Source organism: Anopheles merus, chromosome 3L (assembly GCF_017562075.2).
Source record: "Anopheles merus strain MAF chromosome 3L, AmerM5.1, whole genome shotgun sequence".
In the NCBI taxonomy this organism is placed as follows: Eukaryota; Metazoa; Arthropoda; class Insecta; order Diptera; family Culicidae; genus Anopheles; species Anopheles merus.
In genome coordinates this window covers 20,133,721-20,160,247 of record NC_054085.1, presented here as the reverse complement: position 1 = coordinate 20,160,247, position 26,527 = coordinate 20,133,721, and the positions used below count along the sequence as shown (strand labels likewise).

Sequence of the window (26,527 nt, the reverse complement as noted above, 5' to 3'; positions counted from 1 at the left end):
AAGGGCTCTCGCAATGCCTCTGTTAACACCCTCGACCTCCATAGAATCCGTTCAGTACCAAAAAGGAACTTAATAAAATTACAACTTGCCATTATTTCCCTTCCATTTGGAAATGTACGCGATTCATATCCAGTCCCTCTGACCCAAACAAATTTTGACGACTGCTCATAATTAAAGATCCATCAATTCAATTACATTACCCCAATCTACTTCGCTCAGACACACGCCCCCCGATTGTTTGCTATTATTCAGTCGAAATTTATTGGCGAACTTACCGAGAATTCCACCAAACGCATGCAACGCCCAAGTGAATTGTCCCAAGTGAATCAATCGAAATCCGGGCAATGTATGTACATCGCCCTAAATGCGGGTTGCAATCAGTGTAATTGAACACCTCACGATGGAAAACCATCGTCGTCGTGCTGCAAATGAGCACGTGTGAGCTAGCGTGATGCGGAACTACTGTTTTTGGGGTGCATTTACTGAGTACAAATTCCAGTGATTCATTCCCGTTTGGTACGTACTAGTCCTTTATTGAAGGTTCGATTGATAGATTATGCACATCCCTGAAGCATGGGTTAAAAAGTTCCTCCCGTGGAGTAATAAATTAGACATTCACAACACGACAAAATTAACGCTCTCACTTGCCTGCGCTAAAGTCGAAAACAATCCAAAAACTGAATCCATTCTTTAATGACTTTTGAATTAAAAAAAACGTCCTTCTTGCTTCCTTATATAAACAGCTTGCTGGAAATTCAGCAACAAAAAAAGTCGTATCTTCTCCCGGTCCTAGCACTGCGTGTGAAATGGCCCTTATCCTATTTTCAGGCCCCACAATTAGATTAGTTTAACTTTTCGCCGAGATAATTGCCCCCGAAAACTTTATCCGGACGTTGTTCTTTTTTATCGCTTGTCTTTGCACTTACTTCTAAGGCAGTTTTGATGGGACATTTCGAGTGACTAAAACAACAAAAAATCATTTGATGTCCCAAGGACGGAAGTTTGAAGAAAACGAAACCACAATACATGAAAGCTAACCTAAAGCCTGACCCTGAAGGACTGTGGGTGGAAGTTACGCTGGACAGGACAAGAATGGTAGCCGCTTAAGAGTGTAAAGTGCACGCGCCAGCGAAACACTTTTGCGACTACGAGTGCCCATTATTGAAGCGCCGGTACTGCTGCTGTGTTCGTCCGTGGGGGGAGGCGAATCGTTTCGTCCCGTAAGCGAACCACCATTATCCAATCGTCTTTGAAGAGTTCAATAATGGATGTTGCAAATGGAAACATGAAGAGGAGGATGTGTTTATTTTATAGAAGAATTTGTTACATTTCGTTTCGCCTTGCCAAGGTTACCAAAACATGTTACTAAATCAGTAATAACCGTTTATATTATTGGTATTGTGGAAGGTTATACGTAGAATTGCTAATATTTTTTCATCTCCTCCTACTTCTACCGCAACTTCTTCTACGGCTCCACTGATTTTAATACTTATTTTCCACTTCCAATTATTCCAGAATCACTTTTTGCTTCTCATCTTACTCTTTCTTCTTCTAGTGATGTGAATAAATGTAATTTTGAACTCGCCTTTGTTAGCATCTTATTGGCCATTGCTTTGGTTATCTTGTTTTATTTTCTAATGCATCACACATAGCATGACAATGTTTGAAGATATCTCACACAACTACAAAAGCAGCACCTATTAATTGCTGTGTTATTACTTCTTGAAAATTTGTGTTTTTTGAAATTTACTATTAAATCCAACGGACTGCAAGATATCCTCATGAAGTAGGATTAGAAAGAAAAAGCCCTACTGAATACAAAAACTATAGATCGAAGATAGTAAAGTAACCTGTAATATACCTCACGGCGCAAATAAAATGTGCGACACAGTGCTTAAAATGTAAAATTGGGGTAACGATCACTAACTACATGAAACTCGCAGACATACAGAAAAAACAAATCAGCGTAGCTAAGGCAGATGCTGCAGCATTTCTCTGCGATATGTAGTAATCAAGCATGGAACGATCTAAACGAGTGTAAAATAAATCAACGATTCGAGATCTAGTAGCTCACTGCATCTGTGGTAATTCAACTAGATTTTCCAGAGGCGCAAAGCAAACTTGGAGCTTGAGGAAACCCAAGAGTAAGCAGTAAAGCGAAAATCTCAACTGTTCTAATCTTCAAAGAAAATATTAGAAATTTTAACAGTTAAATGAGTTGACTCCTTAAATAATGTACTGAAAATAGAACCAATAAGTATTTAGATCCTATTCCAGATTGCGGTATTACAGATTTATCCATTGTATTCCTAACATACTGTCTTCCTAATTACATCAACCGTTGAACTAACTGCAGCTATCCGACAAAAGTCTATCGTTTTACTGTCAACTGCAATTCTTCGCTTAGACGTTAGTCATCATCTGCCAAAAATGATTGTAAATTTTCTTCTCAATTGTCTGTGAAAGCAATTTTAAATCTCTTCGTTCTCTATCCCAGCTCAACAAACAGTCAACAGACCAACAACACATACTAGTACCCCTATGTCTTTCCTTCCCTAATGTGTCATAATCGATTCAGGGCACTACCAAAATGAAAAATCCACCGCCCCTCATGGGTAAAGGAAAAGAATGTGCACTACAACAGGAATCCCGCACCTCCGCCCGCACCTCCACCCTTCAGTAGTCGTACACTCATTGTTCTGCTGTCTCATTACATGCTGGCTCATTGCGGTCCTTATTGGCGAGTCCAATCACTGCGATCCAAGTGCAATTAGATTCCTGCCAGGGCCATACACATCCGGCATACCCTGGTGACTCCCGCCCCGGCAGAGAAAGTGCATATTGCGAAGCGCCGCGGGTGTAGGTGTAGGGCGAGAACCCATTTCGTCAGCGCTTGACCTGCCTCGGCTGTGACACACTGCCACTGACACAAATCCACTAGTTTCACCCACTACGCTGCTCGATTCCGCATGTTGTACATGACACCGTCACCACCACAAGCTCGCTCACTCTCTCTTTCCCTCTCGGCGGCTTTTGTCATCTGGTCGAAGGTTACACTTTTGTCTTGCAGCTGGGCCGAGATATTCATGCCACGTCGTGGCAGGCTTCCGCCACAAAACCCGCTCACTGTCTCAATCTGCCAACAGTGCTGCACACTTGCACTTGTCCACTTTGCATTGTGACTTTTATGCCTTTGGCTTTGTCATGCTGTCCTGCCGACGGACTGGCTCACGGGGCTGTTTGGCTGGAATGTTTATGGGAAATAAGCGGCTAAACCGATTTGTGACAGACTAGCAAATATCTTCTTTTATGTTGTCTTTCTATACAATTAGCAGCAATATTTTGTTACTCATTTTATTATCATTTGAGGAGATTTGAACAAACAATAAGGTCTAACTAGTATGAAAAGAACTAATTGATTGAATGAAGGATTCAATCACTATATCATGATGGGTTAATTTACTTTTCTATCTACTTGAGAGTTTAACATCTAATTCTTCCTACTTGAAGATTGATTGAAGATGGATCCTAATGGAAGATAATTTCCCAAATATTATTGTGAATATTATAGAAATTCGAACGACATTATTACGACTATGTCTTCCTTTAATATTTGTTTGGTTTTACAATGTATAACCTATTAAGAAAATAGTAAAACTGACTTAAGACTGGAAAGGTCTACAGAAATCTGCAAATATACTATTTCTAGCCCTGCAGATTTGAAGCGGAAAAGGAAATTAGCAAAGTTACAGCATAATAATGATGGTAATAATTAAATTGATTGTGAGAACATCCATCCCAATAAACATGAATTCCATTGGCTTAAGATTATACGGTCTTTTCTGATGAAATCGTTAGCCCATTAGTAGTTTAAATAATTTAACTAATTTTTTTAATCATTCCCCAAGGATTGTGATGATTACATGACCTAACATCATCTATTGTGTGTTTCCCGGAATTATTTAAAATATTTGTTTCACATAGAATCGTGAGCAGATATGAATATAATCGTGGGAACAATTCAAAACTATAAGCATGATAGATGACTAAAAACTATCCAAAGGACTCTGGTAAATTGAAATATCGAAAAAGCCAGTAAAGAATTACTGATTGGAATTATAAAAAAGACAGATTTTTTTAGAACATTGCACTTTGTATACCAAGCGTATTAACCGATGCATGAATTGAATTGTATCTACTCCATCTACTGCCCGATTAAAGAATCAATGTTGTAACGCCACTTATGATAAATTCAATACCATTTTTCCTTCAAACGGAAACCCCAATTACCTTTTCCAAACACGTGGAAAGCATAGTAAATCAATGCGAATGTGTAAGCTTGTTGTAATCCGTCAAGCAATCCGTATCTGGCGCAATCGGGTTCGTAACTTTAACGCTTTAACGATCGAAATGGAACGTCCAACGATTACACCTCAGTGTTCATCTGGCTGTATCGGTCGACTAAACGACATTTCACCCATTTAAAACCCGACTACTACTAATAAAACAACAAGATGGTACGGAAAACAACGTACCAACGCCGTGCTACAGCTCTACAATACACTACACGCCAACCACAGCGGCATGGAATCGCAATCAAGCTAATTTCTCTGTCAAAAATTCAGCACAAACCTGTGCCGTTTCGATGACCATCCCCATTAGCCCGCTCCTATCCTTTAAGTGGCTCCTTCTGCACGAACACCGGGTTCCTCCGAACGTCCGATTCCGATCGGGGCAGGGACACATTCGGGAAAACTTTCTAATTTATTACTGCCCAAGACAGTTAAGACAGAGTGCAGGAAAAAAGGCACAGAGATAGAGAAGCACCCGATAAACATCGTTTGCGGAGTAAGAGGTAAAGCAGTTGTCATCGGTGAACGGGGTGAGCACCGGTAACGGTTGTACCATTCTTTCGATTGCCCGTAGCAGAGGTAAGTCGTGTGGCCATTCTATACCGTGACACTCTTTAGGCTCTCTTAATTTAACCCCATCCGTGTTAGGTCCGAAGTGTCTTGGCTGAATTGTTGCCGCCACCACCGGGAGCAGGAGACGAACGAACGTAATGCTTCGATTGTAAATTAAGCTGACAACCGGTGTTTTATTCTTCGCTTTCTTCGAGTCCTGTGTCTCTGCACTCTGTTTCCCCCCATTCGAGCAGTCTTTGTTTTGGGCACGTCAAATCTGCTTACCATTTTGTCCAGTATTGTTCGAAATTTATTGATAGTTTTTCATTACGATTTGAACAAATTCGTAGATACCTGATATCTGAGGGGCGTTTAGGTTTATCGAAAGACATTTTCATTCAAAACACAATTTTAGGTTCAATCTCATTAAAATTTTATACTATTTTGTTGGTTTTTTTTGCTTTTTGTTTAAGATATTTATTTTAAGAAAAAAATTGTTTCTTGACAATCCTACAACCAGAGTTTGAGAATTGTTCTGTTTAATTTCCAGCATCTTCAAACATTACAACGCCTAGATGTATGCAATGCGTTACGCTACGCTTCTGAGCAAATACAGCTAGTGCCAAAGGTGTCAAACCCTAAACACTAGTTACCAGTGAAGCCTTCGAACAAGATCTTTTCAATTGTTTACAGTTTTTAATGATTGCAAGGAATTGAGGATATTATTATTATTATTATTTATTTAATCTTCAACGGGCCGTATGGCCTAATTAAGATGTAAAATGTATATTTTATATTTATTTTAATGATTGCAAGGAATTGAGGATATTTTTATAGCGATTATGGAAGGATTCGCTTCTCTCGCCTTGAGACTTACACGGTTTTCCAGGAGTTCTCAACGCTGTGGGACACTTTGTTGGCTCCTTCTTGCTTGCAATGAACTTCATGTAATGTGAATTGAAATGTATAGCAGCCTTGTTGGACAAATCCAATAGGAATTTTCAATGAGCCTGTTCGAAAATCGTGCCATAGAATCCAATTTCCAGCATATGAAGTTCACTTCCCATAAGAAAGCGTCTAGGAAGTGTCCCACTCATGGCAAACCCTGTATTACTTGACAATTATATATTTACCTACAAGAGCAGTTGTTTTAAATGTTCGTCTGAAGGCTTTTATTGTGCCATTAGTAGAATGTTATTTCTAAATGATTTTATGGCTAAATTGATATCATAACCACAGATTGAAATGGATACAATTCAGTAAAGTGCAAACTAATGTACATTTTCCAAATCAAAATCTGGTCAACAAAGTTTAATTGTTGGACCTAGATCTATTAGTATTTATTATTATATTTTCTTATTTATTATATTTTATTATTTTTGATATTATTTTAACAATAAGATACCCATAGTAAGATATAATACCAATACCAAATACCAAAGATACCAATAAATGTTACATTTTATCAGTATAACTCATTGATTACGTCACCATGTGAATAATTCGAGAAATTTGAAAGACTAGACCGTTAGGACAGTCGCTTTCTAAAAATTGCCTAATATTATCATTTTTAAACGATGTACATTATTTCACATCATTTAAAAAAATATCAAAAAATATCTAATCAAATTTTTGACCATTAAGTCATTTAAAAAAGATTGTTTGTTATATTCTTCCTTTGTAAACTCAACAACTCCGTAACATTGGCTAGGTGACTAGTTCCTAATACAATATCCCTGATAAAAGATCCTAAAAAATTAATGTTAGGAATTGAATTTCATAAACATGTTCACAAAAGCACAAGTTATTCTTGGAAATAATATACGCATCCGCCAGCCCATTTTAATTTAATTTACCCGTAATAATTGAAAACAAAAAACACTCACCTTCGTTTTAACAAGCAGATTTGAAAAAAAAATCGTAAGTTTCTTTTAATACACCATGAACACTGAGTCCTTTTTTTTAAAGAACTGTGCGACTTTTGAACTACCAGCATACACAAAAAAGCGATCACGCAACACTCACGCACCAGGCAAGTGCCGGGAAGCAAACAAACTTAATAGGTGTTGATTGAGCTTTTGATTAAAATTCAAATTCACTGTTTTAGCACACACACACACACAGAAAAAAGGTGACGCTGCTCACGACGAAAAAGACACACACACACGCGCTGGTAAACACACTCTGCACGGCTTTGCCGTTTCACTTTTCCGGCGGGCGTTCGGACTAAGAGAAATTAAGAACAAGACACACACACACACTGTAGCGGCATTGGGAAAAAATCCTTCCATCAGCACGTTTTCAAGTGGATGATGAAGTTCGTCGGTGATCTATTTCAAAGAAAACGAATCAGTAGTAGTAGTAGTAGTAGTAGTAGTAGCGTGTGTTAAACATTGGCAAGGAAATGAAATTTAAAACAAGCAGAATCTTTCACATTTTTATGCACAAACTTTCGCTTTGATGTTCACAACACTTTTCTCCCCTTCGCTCGGCTAATAAACGCAAACACCTTTCACCGCAAAATCGACCGGATGCGGAAAACGGCTACATACGGAGGGCAATTTTTGCTTCCTTTCCTTTGCTTTTACAAAGTTTTCGCTTCAAAGGACATGCAAAACATGCAAAACCATGCGGGTAACGGGATTTTTTTGTTAGTGTTTGTCCTGTTGTTTTCTTTTCAGTTTCTTCGCTCTCTCACCTTTGTGTCGCTATCAATAAGGAAATTACTTCATTTCTTTACACTCATTGCCTTTCATCGTCTCTGCTTCACGCTGTAGAAGCTTTCACACACACTTTCTTATCATTTTCTTTTCTCATTTTGTTTACCTCACTCACGCCTCATCACGCACAGACAAGGTGTTGTGCGCGCTTACACGGCTTACATTCATAGTGCGTTTGGCCGTGCGCCCGAAACAAGCACGATAAAGCAATGAAATTACAACACCAATAACAACGAACGAAAGAAAACCACCCACCCACACACACACACACATACTTTGCACCCTTCCAAACAAACAAAAAAAAGAAACACCGTTTGGTATGAAATGATTGGTTTTAAATTAAATTTCACTTTAACGGGCTTCCTTTCATTTCCCATTTAGCTGCGCGGTATCGGTTGTTCACTTATTTGGCAAAGATTTGGCGCCGTGAAAGTTGGAGCATTGCTGTTTCTTTCCTTCATTCTTTCTACTGTTTTTTTTTGCGTTTGCGTTTCCTTCCAATGATGCGCTAAGAATCGGTAACTGGTTCTTCATCGCTAGCGCCACCAAATTCAATTCTCCAAAAACTACAGTTCCGCACTGTTTTTTTTTTTTAATCTGCTGCTCCTTCACTATCGACAGGATATGCAATCACGCGTGTGAACTAGTTTCAAACGAAACGGGGGTAATAAAAACGCATGTTCTTGGGTTGGTTTGTACATCAATGGATGAGCAGTAGCGCTGCACTCTTCAAACGATCACTTTGAAACGGTCAAAAAAAAGAACGGTAAGAGTTTTGTGCATTAAACCAACCATTTTTTTATAAGTGAATTGTTTTTTTTTATTCATCTTCCACAGTAGATTGATGGTTAAAGACAAAAGAGAGTATTTTCTATGAATTTAATTTACACGAAAATTTAAAAAATAATAGAGAAGAATGAGAAGCTAAATTTGAAATAATATTATTACAGTTCATACTAAATTTAAAATAACAAATTAATCTGCAAAGAGACCCTTATGAATTTTGAAAATAAAAACATTTCTTTTTCATTCACTTGTCAAAACATCTTTCGTTATATTTATCTTACAATTTGCATTCTCACAGTATCTACACTCACAAATAACTAGAATTTTGTGTTCACTCACTCACTAACCTCAACAAGTAATCACAGTTTTTAAATAACAATTTTATGCACAACTTCACTTTCCGCTCAGTCCAGCGTTAGAAAACCGTTTAACCGTTCCCTCAATCGCTCCCTCCAAACCGTTAGCGCGACAACGCGTTCGCACACACATAAAAATCGGGCGCCCCACCGGGGAGCGAATGCGTTCGCAGCCGACCAACTCAACGCAGCTACTGGCAGGAATGGTTTCGACTTTCGGCTCGACGGCACGCGCGCGAGCCCGTTTCGTACGCCACCATGCGCCTCCTTCGCATCGTACACACGCAACACGCGGTTGCCGCCCGTCCAGTTGCGCTGGAAACCGATGAAACCAAATGGGCAAAAGAACTGATCTTCACGGTGTGGGGAGGGTCGGGGTTCGGGTGTAAACACGCGATCTTGCCACAGCCGAACACACGAACCCTTCAACCGAACCCCGAAGCAGCAGCAATGGGCGGATGTTGAACAGACGGTTGCCTCGTTCGTGCACACGCGCCGATGGCCGGCCGAAGCTCAACACGTGCTTTTGGCACGAACAGCGGCACCCGAATGATGGTGGCAATGTAGCAGCTAGCACCAGCTGCGAATTTTGCCATTGGAATAACTTTCAACCTGTAAGGGAATTTGCAAGCCCGAACAGATTAACGGACACACGGACCCAGAAGTGAGTCATAAAGTGGTGTTTTTGAAGCCTCAATAAAAATGATAAGTGCTGTACCATTGTCCCTCTTCGCTGCTCTACATGTCACAGCCAGCAATCGCCATTGCTAGACGTCACCCGAAGGTGGCTGGTAGTGGCGCTTTTCTTCCCCGATTTTGACCATATAGCCATCATCACACGCGCTCGCGCCCGCTATTGTTTGCAACGGTTATGCTGGTTAACCGCAGGCCGGTTTCGGCTGCACCGGACAATGTGGAGCGCTGGCTGACGTGATGATTATTGCAAGCGAGAAGTGAGTAGTATTTGCACACCCTACCTACCTCCACCACGGCACGGTAAATCGGTTTGTAGCAACCGCAACACCCGGCCGGGTTAATTCAGCCGCCGGGCTGATACACCGTGTAGGTGAAAGAAAGAGAGAAAGATCCAAACAAATACAACAACATAAATGCCAACACCAACTTTGCACGTGCATTGATTGTTACGGCACCAGCCAGAGTAAGTGGTTTTATGCGGTTCAGATTAAAAGCGAAGGGAACAACGAAACAATTGCACTTGCATCCCATTGGCTCCTCATTTTATGTCAATGATTGTTTGTGTTGAGAGAGTTGTTTTACACATTTTTAAATTTAATTTGGCAATGCTTGTTGATAGCGGTAACTTTGTATACAATTCAATTCAGCAGAGTATAAATACATATACTGCTCTATAATATTAAACTTTTTTTTGTTAAAAAAGTAACAACATTAAGCCTTCATTTAGAACTTTCAGGTGTCATCTTGTGAAAAAAAATATTTGTTGTAATACTATTATTGAAAAAAACAAAATTTTAGCATAATTCACAGTCATTACATAAGCAAAAACTGTAATTTACGATTATTTTTTAGGAAAATTGCGTTATTGGTTATACATAAACTACAAAAACCACAAAAAAATATCTATTCATGCTATTTTGTTAATCAAATCTTCAAATGTTAATCTTATGTTGAAACAAGACAGAAATACGGCTTGGACCGTCTTTTTTAAAGATAAAAACAATTATGAAGCAAGACGGAAGCTTGTTAATATGTGAGTATTATTGATTAACTTTTTTGTAATATTTTTCTTGACTCTCAAATAATGTGCAAACTTACGTTGTTTACAGCTGTTCTTAGAATGTTTTTGAAATTATTTGATATTGTTTTTGACGATCGAATAATTCCAAAATATTGTAGAATGGATATGTGGCCCAAATTACTTTTTTGTCGAGACCTGGTGAGACACATCCCAACAAAATGGGAAAATGTCAATCAATTGTAGGATTAATTTAATCATAATTGCCAAACAATCACGTGAGATTTGTTCAAAAATATGAGAGGAATAATCACTAGCTCAGCTAAACAATTCAAGAAATTAAAAAAAAACGAAAGAACTTATTTTGAAACAAATAAAATTTGAGTAAATTAAAAGTTAAAGAAGTAAAAAGAAACAGTATAAACGTATATTGGAGTTAGAAACAGCAAAATGAAATTTGCCCGGATATATTAGGATAGTAACGAACCTCACCTAAATTGGGATTGTTCATTATTTAAACTGTATGTGTCCGCTAACTAGATTAGATAGGTCGGGTTTAGTGGAGTTTTTTTTAAACAGGATTCTAACTGGAATGATTTTAATTTAAAAAACAAATATCAAAACATGAAACATCCGAAATCTTACCAAGAGAAATTCATAGCAAATGTGCATTTTTCTCACAAATTTAACCTCTCAGTTAGCAGTCGCCTACTGTATCAAGAAAATCGAAGAACAAACTATGAAAAGTTGTAAATCAATACAAACTGTAAAATTGGGAGACATATACCATTAAAGTATAAGTAAATCGTCGTTATTTCTAAACATGGTGAATTGCAATCACTACGCAATCAATGCGCTTTTACGTGCGATCATTTCTTTGCAGAATTACCTTCATCTGTATGATCACATTACAAGCTCAACGACCATCGTAACGCAAAAGCAAACCAAATAATTAATCCCGTTCCGTACTGATGGTAGAAAATTGCATCACCACCACCCGTTTTCTACGCTGCAATCGAAAAGCAAATTTACGCTCCAAGCTGTTGGAAGCCCGGAATCAGGGTTGCATCGCTCCCAGTGACATTGTGTGCAATCAGTTTTATTATCAGCTTTCGCCTTAGAAGCGAATGAGATTTAATTAATCTGTCAGCACAGGCTCTTTCGCGGAGCTTTCGTTCCCTTTTCGTCCGTTCTTCATCACGTGTATGATGCTCTACTTCTTTCTGCGTAAGGATACACCTAACTTTTCATACCCCTCAAGAGCTCTTTCTCTCTTGTTTAAGCTCTCTTCTCTCTGTAAGCTCACGATAGACATCACTTACTTCTTCGTATCGTATATCTTCTAGCTTAGAGGGTGCAAAAATCCCCCCCCCCCCCCAACGGCGTTTAAAGTGAACGAGCATCGTCGTGAGCATTACGTTTGCAGCATCCTTAGCCAATGATTGGAAACGAACACCGAGAATGATTGTGCAGAAATACTGTGGCACGTGTTAACTGGGTGACATTTCACGTGTCACGAGCGTTAATATGATCTATCGTATCTAACGCCGCCATTATCCAGTTCAACAGGTTCATTTGAAAGACTATGACGAAGGGTGTTCCTTTATGTCGGCAACAATTGTGTTATGTGTGCATGTATAGTTAAAACAGTCGGAGGAATTATCTTAAAGTAAAAATGATTTTGAGAAGGAGAAGTTAATTTTATACTCTTTGTAGAAAAGTATTTTAAAAATGATCTATCAAGCATTACATTTATCCAACGTGTACTCTGGGCCAACGGTGCACGGATGCCACATATAGCAGAAACAAACGAATCCTCTCCAACACATTCAAAGCCAATAGTTTGCCTTTTAATTTACTGTTGAGCAAATTTGTCGTAATGATTTCTTCAAACTCCCACGCCAGTCCAAAGCTAATGCCGTCTCACAACACTGTATTTTGAAACACCCAAACAAAAACAACACCCCAACGGTCCGGCAAACTAAATGTGGGACAACTCTGGCCAACCTTCAACTCGCATGCAGTGACACTACGCCCAACAACGACGGCGACGGCGACAGCGACGAGGAGTGTTAAGGACTGATTCAACGCTAACATTTCCCCCACCGCAGCCGTACACGAGCACTACACCACTGTGGTTGGTCGGGGCTGGTTGGTCTGTACAAAATAGCTCGTGTTTTGAGCGGTGGACTTGACACGTGGTGGAGGAGCCGCACTGTTGCAATATTCAGCAGCCATCCGAGTATAATCCAGATTTAGGTCATGGTTAGAATAATCTAATCAAAAAGTGTATAAAAATAAAAGTTTGCTTATAAACTAAACAAATAGTTAATACAAAACCTCAATCTATCAATTGTTCCAATAAGTAATTAAAATAGAAGAAAATTTTCAAAACATAAAGATAAAAATGTTGAAAAAGACGTATAAACAAAAACTTAATTGTTGGAGGTGATGAATAAAATAAAATAAACCGATACAATGATAAACCACCACAACAAAATTACGAAAAGGAACTAAAATTCTAAATAATAAAATCAGACTGAGGAATAGTAAGAAATTAATGGATTGTAGATAATTCATTAACAACTAAAACTTGATTCAATAAGAGGTTAAAACAAAAAAACAAAAATGAATTAGTCAATAGTAAAAACAAAATAAAATAAACACAAAAATAAATAAATGAATAAATAAATAAAACATGATAAACAAAAGGATAATTTAAATACAATTATATCATATAAACAATATCATAAAGAAACTAAAAAACGATTAGCTAGTGACGATCAAAAGAAAAGAAAACAGTTCAAAGCATAAAACCCAAGATTCTAATAGCACCATGTAACTCATTCGAGCACAATGGCACACAAAGTCCACCATCCCACAGCCGGGCGTGAGTGAGTGTATTTAAATCCTAATTGATATTGTTGTGCCGAAGCGTATGTTTAGCAAGTTGTAACCATTAAACATGAATGGAGGAGGCCGTTCTAATTCCCGGACCGTGCGCAAATAAGCTGCTCAAACAAAGCCACCGGGCAGGGCACCAGCGTCCATCGACAGCACCCCGCGTGAAGGTCAAACACCATGGAGCCGGTGGAGCAAGCGGAGCCTATATCTAAGTTAAATCGAGACCATGAGACCAGCCAACCAACTACCTTCAATTAAAGCCTGTCGAAGCGTAATGTGCGATTATTTGTGTGCAAACTTAACACCCGCAGCAGCTGTCCCCTTGCAGCTCCTTGCCAAGGAGAGTCTCGGGACTCGGACTGCCTCCAAGGGTTTGAGGTACGCTCCGACTCGTGATGTTTGGTTGTCGACATTGAGCCGTTTACAAGTTTGAGCATTTGCAGGGGGAGTGCAGTGCCTGAAGTGCTCCTGGGATTTTGCGGCAGAAACTGGACCAAGCCTTTAGCTTCAGGACACAGTCGGGCAGTTGTGGCAGTTCGTGCAGCAAGTTGAATAGTTCTAGAACCTACCGGAACGCTCAAAACCGGAACTGACAACCGGAGCGGACAGTCTATGATATAGAGATCGCCACTCGAAAAGCCCTACAAAGCGGCCACCGGCCATCCGTTTCCGCCACATTCAGCCACGTGCGCTTGGAATTGTTTTTTCGTTATCATACACACAGACACACACACACACACACACACAGGCCGACATTTTAATGGACATCCAGCCGGATTCCTCCAAAAGTGCAATCATCTGTGACGCGTATGATAATGAAGCTTTTTACTGCCTTTGTACTACTACCACTACTACTGTGCCCACTCTACGTACCCTCCCGTGCTATGTGTGTGACGGTTCGGTCGAAAACCAAAATCATCCCCATTTGCATACCTTCAGGGGGTTTTAGCGTCGTTTTTTTATGCTGTTCCTATTACTCACTCCCTTTACCCCGTCCCGACGTCTCGGCGGTTGGCGGCCTTGATCGAGACTGGGCCGGCCACTCCACATTCTTACCCACCAGTCCCTCTGCCGCACATTCCCTTCGATATGGCGGTTTGATTACGACCAGGCACGACCTCTAACACGGCGGCGCTCGTGCCGCAAATATTACATTCAAATTCATTCTAGCTCGAGCAAATGGAATGGCTTCTTCCATTCCTGCGGGCCACCACCGCCTCGCGGTAGGCTGGTGCGTTATGAGTGTCTCTGTGTGTTTGCCGCTTCCGTTAAATTGTTCCGCTCTTCTGTCCCCAGTTATTCCAGCTTCCAGCATCCCTTTCTTTGGTCTGCAAAAATCTGCACTAGAGTGTTTGGAGTTGATGCTTTCGCTGTCGATATTTTTTTGTTTTCGCTCTGCCAGCTGCCATTGTTCCTCCTGATTCAAGTCCAACAGTTCAGGCGGGTGGTGCGAAATTTACACGGCAACCCCCGGCTGGAAAGGACTCGGGGTGACTAAAGAGTGACAATAATTCGCCACCGACCACTTGGGCACGTTCGGTTTATGGATTTCGTTTCGAAGTGAAATTTTTGCCCCCTTGCCCGACCCCTCGCTGCTGTCTCTGATTGCTCGTTTTTTTTTTTGATAATGGTGGTCATATAGGGAGCTAGGATGTACGCCGTACGTGTCCTTTAATCGATCCTATCATTAGTGCGGGGGACTGAGGGGAGGGAAGATTGGGGCGAACAAAACCATGCACGCACGCACGTTCGTACCGAGTGGGTTTGCATGGGAGTAAAATTGTACCGCACACACACACGCGTGATATTGATTAGAATTGGAGCTTGTGATGAAGGTTCTGGGAGGTTCTCCATTTTTTGTCGTTTATTTTTAAGAGGTGATATCAATAATTCGCTCCAAGCTCATTTATTGCATCAACAGTGACTGCTCATCTACACACATTCTAATGCTGCGCAAATAAGAGGCAGACAAACACACGTTCCCATGTGCACGTTGCTGCTGACTGGTTTCAATCGGTTCTTTGTTGGGTGAGAGATTTTTTGAAGTGCAGCCAGGCAAATAAGGGAGCAATATAAAGCAACGCATGATCAAATGAAATCAATAAAATTGAAACCTGCAAACGAAGCGCAACAATAATTTGTCATGTAAAACAAGGGCGTGTTAAAAGAGTAAGGTTTTGTAATGAAAGTTCCAGAAAATTCTATCAAGCAATATCTTGGGAAGCCAAAACAACAAACGAATTTACCTATCAGCAGTACTCAACTCAAGAAATAAAACGATAGCAGGGAGCAATTCAGAAAGAAATATGGCTTGAATTTAAACTTTTGTTAGACACATAAAGGCAAAGCTGTGATCGTTAAAAATGTACAATCGTTATGCGGAAAGGCCTTTCTATCCCTCGATTTAAGGACACACTGATCCTGAAGGTACAGTTGGGAAAATTGCCGACAGTGCAAGAAAAAGTCCCGTTTGCACAGCTCATCCCTTTATATTATAGAAATATGTGTAGATGTCCTATGTCATTATGTAATGTGTTGTCAGTTGTACAGTTGTCATCACGATCTTGATGATGATGATAAGATTTTTTATTTATATATGGAAATTTAAATTTAAAAAAATATAAGAAAGAGTCAACATAGGTTTGAGACACGCGCGCGCACAAGTGGATATTCGGGATCTATTTGGGGGAATTTACGGTTTGCACACGGTCTGGGAGGTCACAACAGGATTCACTCATTGGTTATTGTAAGTGGCCAATTCCAGATACATTAGGTTCACCTGCTTCAGAAGGTAGTACCCTAGAGCCAACCATTGGCACTAGTGGAACTGGCCATATGCATGTCGAAGTTGTGTTATCATAAGTAGTGCGCCGAATCCATTAGTTGGTTGTTGGTGAGCTACGTAAGGGATACATTAGATTCTCCTGCTTCGAAAGGCAGGCCCTGGAGCCAGCCATTAATGCCAGAGACCCTGGAACCAGCTGTTTGCACCAGTGGAACTGGCCAGTTGTGTTCTGATAAGTGGTGCGTCAGATCCATTTATTGGTTCTTGGCGGGCTACGTAAAGGATGGTAGGGAATATCATTGTATTCGATGGAGTATGACCCGTTTTTTTTTTCTTGATGAAGCTATGTTGGTCATCTTGGGTGTGTGTATGACTTGGACGCTTCCTCTGTCAGTTTTCCAATGCCACTAATTGCTTGTTTTTTTTAATTTCATTACAACTATTAGAGTAGAATTGGTGCACAAAATTCTTTCAATTTCATTCTTTATGCATTATTATGAAAATTCATTGTATTATCTCTGCCTTATTATAATAATTTCTCTTGAACATCCTATTTATTTAACAGTAGCGTGTTATCAGCTTGTTATCTTTTGATTAAGAAGAACTAACACATTATTAGCCAAAACATACATAATTGAATATATAAATATAAATTACTTTAAAACTTAAGTTGCTGAAGGGATCACTGCAATGAAATGTCCACCATAAAAAGGTCTATCGGTATGAAACTGTATGATGCCGGTGAAGAAGTGTCATGGCCTCTCCATTGAATAGTTAAGCAAGATTTGTAACTTGGATATAGCTCAACTTGAACAACTCATTAGAAAAAGCTGTAATTTTAGTGAATGATACCTACGCAAAACAGCACATTACATACGAAAAAGGTAGCTTTCCGTAGGGCAGTCGAGAGAAGACTTGAAAACATTTACTGTTAATACGCCATGTGAAAGACTGAAGACACGAGTAACTCATCGCAATTTAATGCCTTTACTCAAGCTAAAAGAGGTTTAAAATTGAAATTGAAAATATGCGTTTCTTGTCATTTTTACAGTGTTTGCCGTCATAGTAAATCCGTTCTAGCTAACTTGTTGTCGGTTGTCGTAAAGTCTGACTTTGTCGTCGCAAGCCCTTAATTGGACATACTCAATTTTATTCTGGCCTTGTAGAGAATGAAATTAATATCGTCAAGTTTGAATGTGACGGGCAAATGAGATGCTCTTCAGTGAGAGGTAGCTTTATGGATCCAACACAACGACGCACATTCCACACATCCCGAGTACGCCGGATTCATAGATTCCAGTGACAGATTTACTCTACACAAAGTTGACACTATGCACGATTTAGGATTTATGACGCTATAATACCGATAACTAGTAGACTTTGGCCGGTCTGGTGGTGCAGTCATCAACTCGTACGACTTAACAATATGCCCGTCATGGGTTCAAGACCCGAATAGACCATGCCCCCATACGTAGGACCGACTATCCTGCTATGGGTAATCAATAAGTCACTGACAGCCAAGCTCACTTCACTAATGGGTACAGACAGACCTTGACCGACAACGGATGTTGTGCCAAAGAAAAAAAAAGTAGTCTGAAACGGATTGTATATGAAAACCTTGCGTTGCAAATCAAATATGAAGTGTAAGACATTGTATAAACATGATTTCAAGTTCAATCCAACACTTTAAATCCTTCCATATCGTTATTTTAGTTATCGGAGAAAAACTACAAACTTTGTCGAGAGATTTGAAGTAGAAAGAAAATTAAACAAAATAACAAAAAAATGTGTCATGATCGTATTCTGATCTCATTTTATAGCAACACTCATCTCTAAAACAGTTAACAGTTCACTAACTGAATTAGATATCCTTTTAAGGAAAGAAACCGAGAAACTGTCCAATCCCAATTACCTCGAAGATAGAGTGATTCCTGTAATAAAAGCATCAAGTGCAGCGAATGATCCCCCACTCCACATTGCCTGTGTGCCCTCCAAATTGCATCTTGGAATGATTCGTAAAGATCCAAAAACGAGGCCACCGCGCATAGGATCAACGCAGTGCCACCATTTAGATAACGCGTGCCCTATCAGCAGGGGTACGGAATGTGCAAACCTTCCTAAACCCCACCACCCGAAAAGAACCTTCGGGCCGCTTCTTCGTGTCGATACAGTGTCAGTGGAGCTGTTGAACTTGAGGCACCCCATAAAACCGGTCACACCGTGCCCGATTCCGTGCAATGTTCTCGTGCCACTCGGAGCTAGAACTCCTGCCCCCACCAAACCTGCCAGACTGCCGACAGCCCTCCCTTGCTTTGTGTTAGTCGCCGGCAAATTCGCCCACCCTTACCCACCACGGGAAAACAGCAAGCGTCGTGGCAGGTGTACTAAAAAAAAAAACCTAATAAAAGTGTACGGCGCACGACCCGCCAGGTATCAGTCTGTCGCGAGCCTGCACAGAAGCAGCAACACCAAACGTGTGGTGAAGCAGTGAGCGCCAAAGAGCAAACACGCCGTGATCAACAAACACAATAGACGAAACGACACCCAAGGGTGCATACGATCACGGGAAGTGTAAATTTGCGCCACCGACTCTCTGTCAGTTTAGTGAACAACGGTGTACGAGCATAACGAGGGGGTGAAAGCAAACAAAACAAAAGAGTGTCTGCAAATGGGATATGTTTGACTTGTGCAATGGAGTCAGTGTAAAAACCGCGACAAACCGCCACAATTATTGATATTATACAATTCCATTTGATGAAACTGATCGTACCCGTGGACACGTGTGTGTGAACTGTGCATGATGAAACGCGCCGGGCCGTACCTAGTGACCCTGTGGCTGCTGTGGTTAGGAGGTGGCGCGAGTACTGCCCACCAAGAGCGACCCAACATTGTAATCATTGTTGCTGATGATTTGGTAAGGATCTGTAGTAGTGGTGACCCGATGTTGAAGGGGTTTTGTCCCGAGTGTGTCTGCGTGTGTTTGCTCGAAAACCGAATCGATCGGTTTTATGTAATGACAGGTGTCTCTCGATCATTCCAAGCGATGCAATCTATCCAATCTACGTGTGTTCTCGTCGTTCTTTCTGCCCTAGGGTTGGAATGATGTCAGCTTCCACGGGTCGAACCAAATCCCGACGCCCAACATCGATGCGCTCGCGTACGACGGTATCATACTGAACCGCCACTACGTGCCGCCGCTCTGCACCCCATCGCGGGCCTCCCTAATGACCGGCAAGCATCCGATGAACATCGGCATGCAGGATCACGTTATCATCTCGGACGAACCGTGGGGTCTGGGGCTGGACCAGAAGCTGATGCCCCAGTACTTCCGCGAGGCCGGTTACCGCACGCATCTGGTCGGCAAGTGGCATCTTGGGTTTTTCCGGCGCGCGTACACACCGACCTACCGGGGCTTCGACTCGCACTTTGGCTATCTCGGCCCGTACATCGACTATTGGGACCACAGCTTGCAGATGAACGAGGTAAGGAATGATTTTATAGCCACGCTGGAGTTGGAGCTTCCTTCCCACACAACGAACGTGACGGGTGGTTGCTTCGGCCACAGCTAAATCACTTCTTTATGTCACCATTGCGCTGTAATTCATCCATCTCAAAAGCAGCGCACAAAGAACCGAAACTCATGGGTAAAATAATATCCCGCTGCCGGATTTTAGTTGAAGGACGCAGCAATTGCATTTCCGTTGACAGGTTTGAATTTATATTTAGCGCAACGCACTTCATGGTCGGCTTGTTTTTATTTTTATCCGCACGGTACCTTATCTCCAATGAACTTAATTAGTAATGCGTACTTTGACTCCTACACTGCAACGGAATATGCACCTTTAGCAACCCCGAACAATGATGGTTTGCAATGAAGGTTGGATTTATCTGCAGCAGTTCGATGGAGGTGGCTAATCTCGGTTAAACCGTTGCGTTTTTTTTTTTCTTTCCACTACCTACTGCTGCCTCTGTGGCTTTAGCCTCAATTATGTATTCAGTACACCGATAGTTAAATTTGTCTCATTGGCAGTTTGGCAAAGAAATAGCAAACACATTACCTGTTTTCATGTTCAGGTTCCAATCTTAGCAATAATATTCAACGCTTGCCAAATATTTTTCAACAGCTATCATGTATTTCTGATAACAGTGCTGTTGAAAAACACCTCGCAAGCGATGAATAACGATGTAAAGATTGGAAACTGACTCGGAAAACAGTGTAAGTGAACAATAATTTTGTGATTTTAATGTTTGAAAAGAATTGTGGTTTAGAAGCCTTTGGGATGCTATTACTTTTCTCCGATCTTCATGTTATTTTGACGTATTGCTTTTTCATATTATTATTAACTAGTATTTTTAATTATTATTATTGTTTTTACTATAAATTTTATTTTTATTTTTATTTTTATTATTATTATTATTTCATTATTATAATTATTATTGTTATTATTATTATTATTATTATTATTATTATTATTATTATTATTATTATTATTATTATTATTATTATTATATTTTATTATTATTATTATTATTATTATTATTATTATTATTATTATTATTATTATTATTTATATTATTATTTATATTATTTTTTTGTTATTATTTTTGTTATTATTATTTTTGTTATTATTATTTTTGTTATTATTATTTTTGTTATTATTTTTTTATTATTCATATAATTATTATTCTTATTATTATATTTTTTTTAATCAAGGTATTAATCAAAGTTTTTATCACGATTTTTTTCCTTTTAAATTTAAACAACAACAAACAATAAACATCAATTCCTAATAAAAAATTAAAAATATAAATACAAAGAAAAATAATAAGAAAACTAAAACAAACAATAATAATCATAATCTATTGAAGAAGAAAGAGACAAAAAGGAAAGAGAAGCTAATAAGAACCAAATCAATATTAAATTTTAGAAACAAGTTAAATCTTCAGCACTATAATAATAAGTCCATGAGAATTGGACTGGGAGTCACAATCGACTAGGTCACATCAATCCATAAAAGATGTAAATAAATTTGATCACTTTTGGCACATTGTTGAATGTGGTCGACGTCGTTATACATAATGCAACCATTAAATCATAAAATCTACTGAAAGTCTAGCAAGAAAATAGATTTTTTTTGTATCTATTTCCATTTGAAAGTAATTTTCTACACTCAATATTTGCGACTGCTAATGATCATTCTTAACCTTAAGATGAAAAAAGCATTAACAATTACCCGGTAAAAAAGATATTTCAAATACCTACTGCTTTCATATTTAAAGTGCAAATATCTATTCCTGAAAATTGGAAACAAAATCAAACATTCTTCGCATGACACATTTTCGTTTTCCAAAATAAACTTCAATCCTCTTCGTCGAAGAAGCCATCTCTTGGACATTGGCAATGTTGCTCATCCCACCACAAACCGTCCCCTTCCCTGAATCTGCTTGCTAAAAATTGCATCACTTCCCAGACATCTGCCCGCGGTTTGGACATGCGACGCAACACCGCCGTCAACTACGACGCGAACGGAACGTATGCGACCGATCTGTTCAACGACGAAGCCGTCCGTCTAATCGATTCCCACAACAGAAGCAAACCCCTGCTCCTGGTGCTCACCCATCTTGCCCCGCACACCGGCAACGAGGACGATCCGCTGCAGGCGCCAGCAGATGAGATTGCCAAATTCGACTACATTCAGGATCCGAAGCGTCGCACGCTGGCAGGTTAGTTTGTTTGCACCGCAACCGCACCCGGGCGGCGGCTGTCACGGTCAGGGTCATAACGGTGCGGGGCGGCAACCACTGTGCAGACAGGTTTTTAACCCGTTTCGCTCGTGCTTTCCATCGTTTTACCGTTTCTATGGACTTTTGCTTTCTACCCAACAGCCATGGTATCGCGGATTGACACGGGCGTTGGGCGGATCTATCGAAGCTTGGAGAGGCGCCGCATGCTCAACAACACCATCATACTGTTTTACGCCGACAATGGTGCCCCGACGCTGGGAATTCATGCCAATTCCGGCTCCAACTATCCACTGCGTGGGGTAAGTGGTGTGCTTTGCCTTTAATTGCATCGTTGGGAGCAATATGATAATTTTATAACCGATGAGATATATTAACAAACAATTAATAACACATAACTTCAAAAGTGCTAACGTAATAACATACCAATAACAAAACCGTATCATTAAATTTAGCAAAAAGAATCCCCCTGGGAAGGAGCCGTACGCGGTGCCGCACTGATTTGGAGCCGCCTTCTCCCGCGGAAGGGCGTCGTGTCGAATCAATGGCTACACGTGAGCGATTGGTTGCCGACACTCGGCCATGCAGCGGGCATCAGAATCCCGCCCAACGCTAGTCCCATCGATGGCCAAAATCAATGGTCAACACTAACCTCCTCGTCTAGCGGTGGCCGTACGGTTGTGATGAATAACGCTCACAATGAGTTTACCTACAGCAGCTACATCAAGCGCGGCTGGAAGTACGTCAACGGAACGTCGTTTAAAGGTGCTTACGATGTGTGGTTGGGGCAGCTGAAGGACGGTGAGCAGATATCGCACGAAGACTATTACAAACGGCTGATCGCTTCACAGAGCATTGGTTCCTCGATGCAGCTCACTAGGGACGACGTTAAACGGCTTCGTGCCAAAGCGATGGTAGAATGTCCAAGCGCCCAAGGAACTGTTTGTGAGCCGCTCAGGCGTCCCTGCCTGTTTAACATTGTTGAAGATCCCTGCGAGCGTAACAATCAAGCCAATGCCTATCCATACATTTTACGGGAGCTTGAAACTGATGTTAATGGCTATAGGAAGCGCAGCGTTCCATCGCGCCAGCAACCGCCGGACAGTAGGGCCGATCCGGCGCGACACAATGGCACCTGGACGTGGTGGCTGGAGGGATTGGGCACGCAATCGCCGACCCATAATTTGCAGCAGCTTTTCAGCACTTTTCAGAGCTTTATGGAATATTTTATGGCACTGTTTGCTAAGGTTGAAGCTAAACTGCTAGCTAAGGTACATGGTGGTAAGATCTAGAGGAGGAAAGAATAGCAAATGTGTTGCGAAAAATGATTGGATAAGGGTGAAATTGAATGGGTAATGCAAATGGAAAAAAAGACTTGAATGTAGCATGACGGTATCATAAAGAGGAAAGAAATGGGCATTATTCGCATTTAAACAAACAAAAGAGAAAACTACTATTATACTAGAAAACAACTGTTTCAATAAAAAATAACTGCAAATTGTTAGGAAACATGACATACAATATTAATAAACAAAACTTCATCTTTGTGATACTAAAATAATACTAAATAAATAAATAAACAGCATACTACACAATTGCAACAGCAGACTACACAATAAACAGCAACAATTTGCCTTGTGATTAATCATTAATAATGTTTTTGTGAAACATATCAATGTTATGAAATAAATAACTCCACTAACGATGACGAAATGCTTGATTTTGATGTTTTTTAACATACATTATAAGATCCCGATCAACATTACTAAAACAACCCTCTCAAAACTCTAACTATGCACCAATGGGCTAGACTTCAACAAGAATGTTAGTAATGTTGTGTCTATAAAATCCATAAGATCCTTCTGTAATAATTCTCAATAGATACCAAAAGGGTTAATTCCACGATCCCCTCTCTTATCGCAGCAAAAGTATTCACCCTGGGAAGGAGCAGTCCGTGGTGCGGCACTGATATGGAGCCCTCTGCTACCCCGGAAGCGTGTAGTGTCCGAGCAGTGGATTCACGTTAGCGATTGGTTGCCCACACTTGGTCATGCGGCTGGCATCCAGTCTATCCCAGCTGGCGGTCCGATCGATGGCCAGAACCAATGGCTAACGTTGCAATCGGCGTCAGTCGATGGTCGCACGGTGGTGATGCATAATGTCGATCGTCGATATGGCTACCGCAGCTACATGAAACAGGGCTGGAAGTATATCAATGGAACTACTGCGCGAGGGATTTATGATGGATGGTTAGGGCAGCTGTCCGACCAAGAAGATCAAATCCCGGAAGAAGACTACTTTGCCCAACTATTAAATGATTCGTTTATTGGTGGCTCGATGCTACTTTCCGAAGAGCAAGTACGAGAAGTTCGTCAAAATGCTACACTCCGATGTGCGGAAGATGTTCAAGCCATTCCATGTGAACCGCTTGTAAAACCCTGCCTCTTTAATGTCGTCGAAGATCCTTGCGAACGAGTAAATCTGGCAGACGAATATCCGGAGTTGTTAAAAGATCTACAGTCTGACGTGGAGCGCTTCAAACGGGACGCTCTTCCACCACGCAATCAACCATCAGACAGTAGATCGGACCCAGCCCTACACAACAACACCTGGACCTGGTGGCAGGATGAAATGGACGAGCAGCAGCACATGGCACCGTACATCCTGTACCTTGCCGCGGCAATTGAAATACTACTCATTCTTATCGTTTTATGGTGCGGCCACAGGTACTGCACGAGGTCGAGAACCAAAACGGAACCCAAAGACGCTAAGCTGGCAAACAAGTAGATAATGCTCCCGCGAATATGGTTCGCACGGTGTGCCCAAACCCGTACTGGGTTTCGTTTGCCTTTTTAAATTGGTTAGCAGATAACATGGTGCTGGCGGACATGTTCCGCGCTAGGCAATATCATCTTAAAATCATGCCCAGCTTGTTGATTAAATTAGTTTTATCAATTTTATCTTTGCATATTCACGCGCAAACTGTGAGAAGAAGAGGGGTTGAATGGCATAGTCAGTTTGCTCAGCATATGCACATATAAACGTACCTTTCTATCTTGCGTTTCAGATGAGGGTTTGAGGGAAGTTCCGTTATAGGTGATGTAAAGTGTGATAATTGCGTATGAAAGGTACCTTAAAGCTGGAGATATAATAAAGAGAACCATTTAAATCTAAAAGAACGTTTCAGTCTTGTAGCATTTTTTTTTAAGTAGAGCAAAATTTTATAACATTCAATTAAATCTCTATCTCCATACTAAAGCAATATTCAAGAAATACTCAAGGCTAACGGAAAGATGGACGTCAATGCCCTTACATTGTAGATGCATGATAAGAGATTGGGATGCGTCGCTAATTAATTACATCAGGGGCACAATCAATTTATTTGAATCTCAATAAATTGATGACAATATCTTGGCAGCCCCGATATCAACCCATCGGACCAAATGCTTTAAAAAAACTAAATTATTGAATGAATATTAAAGAATACAGCACATGAAATTCTTGATAAGCTTACCTCTAGCAAAGACGTAACGATACCATAGAAGTGTTACAATCATCAAGAACTTTGGTTCAAAATAAAACCAAAGCTTCTAACAACGCACTAACATTAAACACATACACTTAGAAGGTCGGCTGGAGGCCTTATGGGGTCCGATGGGATATCAATAAATACATTATCTCTCATTTAATCTGGTAAACATATTCCAAACCATCGGTATGAAAGGTTACTAGAAGCTGGAGAGTCATTGATGAGTGGGGCATTACAGAAAAAAAATATTTAGACACTAATGCAAACATATTAATCAAGCTAGAATTATTCCAAAAGTCTCATTAGTCTCTTGGCATCGTTCTAAACACCTTCTGTTCGAGTTGGAGTCGCTTCAACACAAACGAATAACGACGCAAAGCTTAGCGTTCTTTAGTCTTATCCATAAAAAAGATACAATTTTGAATCAACTGATCCTTTCTCACAAACGATAAATTCACTCCATACTCTAAACAATCCAGAGGATAGTTTAGTAATCTTACTAAGTACTACATCTTAGTGAAAGTGAAAAAGCATCATGTTATCTGTCAATTAGATTTTATTGTCTTATCTGTAAAAAAGCTAGTTTGCCATAAAGACCCTTTTGAATTTCGTTATTATTTATCCAAGTGACATTTGCTCGAAATTGTTTTACCATATCTGCTCGATTAGTACTCGATACGCCTGAAATTGTGGATTTGTGTGTGATCAAGTGTGTTGAAAGCGCTAAGATTTGGCGTGTTCGTAAATTAGACGTTCCTCTATCAATGGACAATGCCTTCGAGGTATTTTTTCATTCATAGCTATGGTTTTTTTGATGAAAAACAAAAGTTTATTTTGTCTGACATTATTCTATAAAAATGGATATTATTTTCGTATAAATTGGGTACATGACCAACTATAACGATAGGAAACATCGTTTTCGAGCGAATCTAGAAGAAAGTAACGAAAAAACCGCCTCACAGTTGATTTTAAAGGAATTTTTCTGTACTCTCTTAAACTGGTGCAGTTTAAGGGAAGTTTAAGGCTCCAGTTTAAGGGAATTTGTTCGAATTCCCGATTATTCGCGCGATTTACTAACTGTAGTCGA

General features: G+C 40.2%; 2 protein-coding genes across 5 annotated transcripts in view; one reads left to right on the top strand and one right to left on the bottom strand.

The window, feature by feature from the left end:
- The window catches only part of LOC121600373 (gamma-aminobutyric acid receptor alpha-like), a 62,891-nt gene extending 53,939 nt beyond the window's left edge, over window positions 1-8,952 (bottom strand). The window contains exons 1-2 of one of the 3 annotated variants that reach the window (XM_041928891.1): window positions 8,898-8,952; window positions 6,791-7,234 (exon numbers count right to left, since the gene is read on the bottom strand). The gene's annotated coding sequence lies outside the window, so the exon portion shown is untranslated. Of the gene's footprint in view, window positions 1-6,790; window positions 7,235-8,691 lie in introns of all 3 variants that reach the window. The other 2 variants (XM_041928889.1, XM_041928890.1) reach the window with 2 other exon arrangements.
- A 9,407-nt stretch (window positions 8,953-18,359) lies between these two features.
- LOC121600310 (arylsulfatase B-like) lies at window positions 18,360-26,026 on the top strand. 2 transcript variants are annotated; one of them, XM_041928779.1, is made up of 5 exons: window positions 18,360-19,083; window positions 19,262-19,651; window positions 21,641-21,893; window positions 22,056-22,213; window positions 23,835-26,026. In XM_041928779.1, the coding sequence occupies exons 1-5, from the start codon at window positions 18,967-18,969 to the stop codon at window positions 24,696-24,698; spliced, it is 1,782 nt and encodes a 593-aa protein (XP_041784713.1). In that variant the 5' UTR covers window positions 18,360-18,966; the 3' UTR covers window positions 24,699-26,026. The 2 variants fall into 2 exon arrangements, with proteins under 2 accessions (XP_041784713.1, XP_041784714.1); XM_041928780.1 differs by lacking the exon at window positions 23,835-26,026 and adding an exon at window positions 22,367-23,363 and having other exon boundaries at window positions 18,365-19,083.
- Window positions 26,027-26,527: the final 501 nt, after the last annotated feature.